The 2,961-nt window shown below is 37.8% G+C and overlaps 1 protein-coding gene across 1 annotated transcript; it reads left to right on the top strand.

The window, feature by feature from the left end:
- Positions 1-2,103: 2,103 nt before the first annotated feature.
- LOC145096344 (uncharacterized) lies at positions 2,104-2,610 on the top strand. The gene has a single exon (XM_079034088.1). It carries the CDS (start codon positions 2,104-2,106, stop codon positions 2,608-2,610), a length of 507 nt encoding a protein of 168 aa, XP_078890214.1.
- Positions 2,611-2,961: the final 351 nt, after the last annotated feature.

Here is a 2,961-nt window from a genome sequence, read left to right as displayed (position 1 = left end):
TCTAGTGTTAGTCCTTCCATAGATGTTTTAATTCAATCTCATGGAATTGGTTCCCAAAGCTCATTTGCAAAAGAAAAGGAGGAAAATATGGCTTTAGCTACTGGGTTGGTGAATTGCTATAATGCCTTTGTTGCTGGAGAGCTCTCTCCACAACTTTCATTCACGGATTTTGATCAAATTCATCCTAAAGATGTGGAAGAGATGGATATTACTTGGCAAATGGAAATGGCAGTATTCAGGGCTAAACAATTCTCAAAAAAGACTGGAAAGAACAACTGGGGTGTAAATTCAGACAAAAAGATGGGTTTTAGCAAAGGAAAGTTGCGTTGTTATAATTGTCATGAACTTGGACACTTTGCGAGGGAATGTCCAAAACCAAATCAGCGAGAAAACTCTGAAAGAACCATGGTGCCAGTAACGTACGTTCACAGCAACAACAGAGGATCATCTTCAAACAGTCAGTCTGCAAACATGGCAATGGTAGCTCAATCGTTCAACTGGGAAGATCAAGTTCAGGCCTTAAACATTTCAGAACCTGAAAAGGCAAATCTTGCTCAAGTCAAGGATGCAAATAAAGAAATGGAAGCTGATCCAGAGGAGGAGATGATGAATTTGCAGTTTGCATTCATGGTTCAGACCACTCCTGAACCAGTCAAATCTGAGGTTAGTGAATTCGGTTGTTCTCAATCTTGTATTAAAACTGTTAAGTTTTTGAGAGATCAAATTGAAATAATCAAGAGAGAGAACGAGGACTTGAAATATGAGGGATATACTCTTAGAAAAAATCAAAAGCCCTTAAAAACTCAATTAGAAAATAAAAAAATATATTTTAAAAAATTGCAAGAGGATTACAGCAAAAAATGCGAGAACTATGATCATCTCAAAAGAAAACTTGCTGCTGTAACCATGGAACTTGACACATTGAAAAATTGTTTTGAAAAAGCTGAATTTAATTTCAAAAAATACGATGTGTCAAGTGAAAAGATTGCAAAGTTAATCGAAGGTCAATCATACTGGAGAGATATCACTCATGGTAATCAAATAAAAGTTGGATTAGGTTATGAGAGTGTCCCTCCTCCCTTCAATCACAATTATACTGCTATTCCTCTGTCTCAAGAAGAAATTGAAAAAGAACCTTGCATGGTGTACGGAAAGTCAGCTGCTGAGCAGGAAATACAGTCTAGTTATGAGACCTTGCATACTAATGTTTTTGCTTCAAGTGCATATATATCAATAGTCCAGGGGGAGCATGCTGCTGAAACTTTTGAGTCAAATAATGTTGTGATTGAGTCTGGTGTCAGTCATGAGTCTGTGTCAAAATCAAATACAAATGTTTTTGTGTCGGGTGGTATTTTATTTCAGTCTGAAAATGATTCTAATAGTGTTGTTTCTGATCAAACTGCTAAATCTGATTTACAAGTCTCTGCATCTAACACATCTGTTACTAAATTCTATGATGGATCTTGCAAGTGTAATTATGTTAGAAATGGAAAAGCTAAGAACAACACTGACAATAGCAGTGCCAAAGTTTCTGATAAAAAACAAATTTGTTTTAACTGTGGCACTACTGGACACATTGCAAGAAACTTCATGAACCTGATGTTTGTAACTCATACAGCAAAAAGAGGGGAGAATGAATTTCGGGGACGATCCTTGACTAGGAAAATTCCCAAAACTCATTCTAGAAATGGAGATTTGAATACAACTTTAAACAAAAACTTCAAAAGAATAAACAGGTTTTTTTTTCAAAAACAACAGAAGTTTGCCAAAGTCAACTCAGGCAAAGCCTAAGTCGAATTTGTCAAAGAGCAGGACAGGATCTTCTAACTCTTCAAGTAAGAGATCCACCAGTTCAAAGCAAACTCACAAACTTTTGAAACCTAACTTTCAATGGATTCCAAAATCTTTTTCAGATCAATCTCCATTACTCTCCAATTCAAAAGCAAAGAAAGAATCAAATGAAAAACTTGTAAAAGGAAAAAGTCAACCTAGGATTGTGATGACCTGGGTTCCCAAAACTAAATAATTCCATTCATCGTGCAGGGACAGTTGCGGAGGAATGTCGCCAGACCTTGGTATGTCGACAGCGGCTTCTCCCGGCACATGACTGGAGAGATATCCCAATTGCACGACATTCAAACTTTTAATGGGGGATATGTTTCTTTTTTGGGCGGAGAGGGTGGAAAAATTACTCAAAGAGGAACTGTGTCCAATGAAGTGTTGAATTTTGAGAATGTTAACTTTGCTCCAGAACTGAAGCACAGCTTGCTGAGTGTATCCCAGATATGCGACAAGGGCTACTCTACTCATTTCACAGATAAGGAATGTCTGATCTTAAAACCTGGCATTATTATCCCTGACGATTGGATTCTTGTAAGATCTAAACGGGATGGAAATGCCTACATTATAGACATGAATAGCAATTTCCCTGATGATGTCACGTGTCTCTTCTCCAAAGCTTCTGAACAAAATGCGATGTTGTGGCATCGTCGTCTCGGTCATGCGAATGCAAAGAACCTGAATCGGCTTGCGAAGAACGAATTGGTTCATGGGCTACCCATCAAAGATTTCATTAATTTTGAAAAATGTGTTTCGTGTGCCCAGGGATAACATCATCGAAAACCCCACTTTCCAAAGTAGATAAACTCCATAAGTCATGTGCTCGAGTTATTGCATATGGATTTATTTGGTCTGGTTAATGTTTTGAGCATCAATCGCAACTCTTTCTGCCTCGTTGTGTAGATGATTACTCTCGTTTCACTTGGGTTTTCTTTCTGTCTAACAAAGCAGAAATTCCTAACCTTATCAAAAGATTCATTGTGATGATCGAAAATCAAACTAACAATCAAGTGAAAGCGCTGCGTACTGATAATGGAACAGAGTTCAAGAACGCTGTTCTTGATCATTTTTGCGCCGAGAAAGGGATTGTGCGTCAATTCAGTTCTGTTCGAACACCTCAAC

Source organism: Lactuca serriola, chromosome 3, assembly GCF_051521515.1.
Source record: "Lactuca serriola cultivar US96UC23 chromosome 3, Lser_US96UC23_V15, whole genome shotgun sequence".
In the NCBI taxonomy this organism is placed as follows: Eukaryota; Viridiplantae; Streptophyta; class Magnoliopsida; order Asterales; family Asteraceae; genus Lactuca; species Lactuca serriola.
The sequence above is the reverse complement of the archived record's forward strand: the minus strand, read 5'-3'. Positions and strand labels throughout refer to the sequence as shown.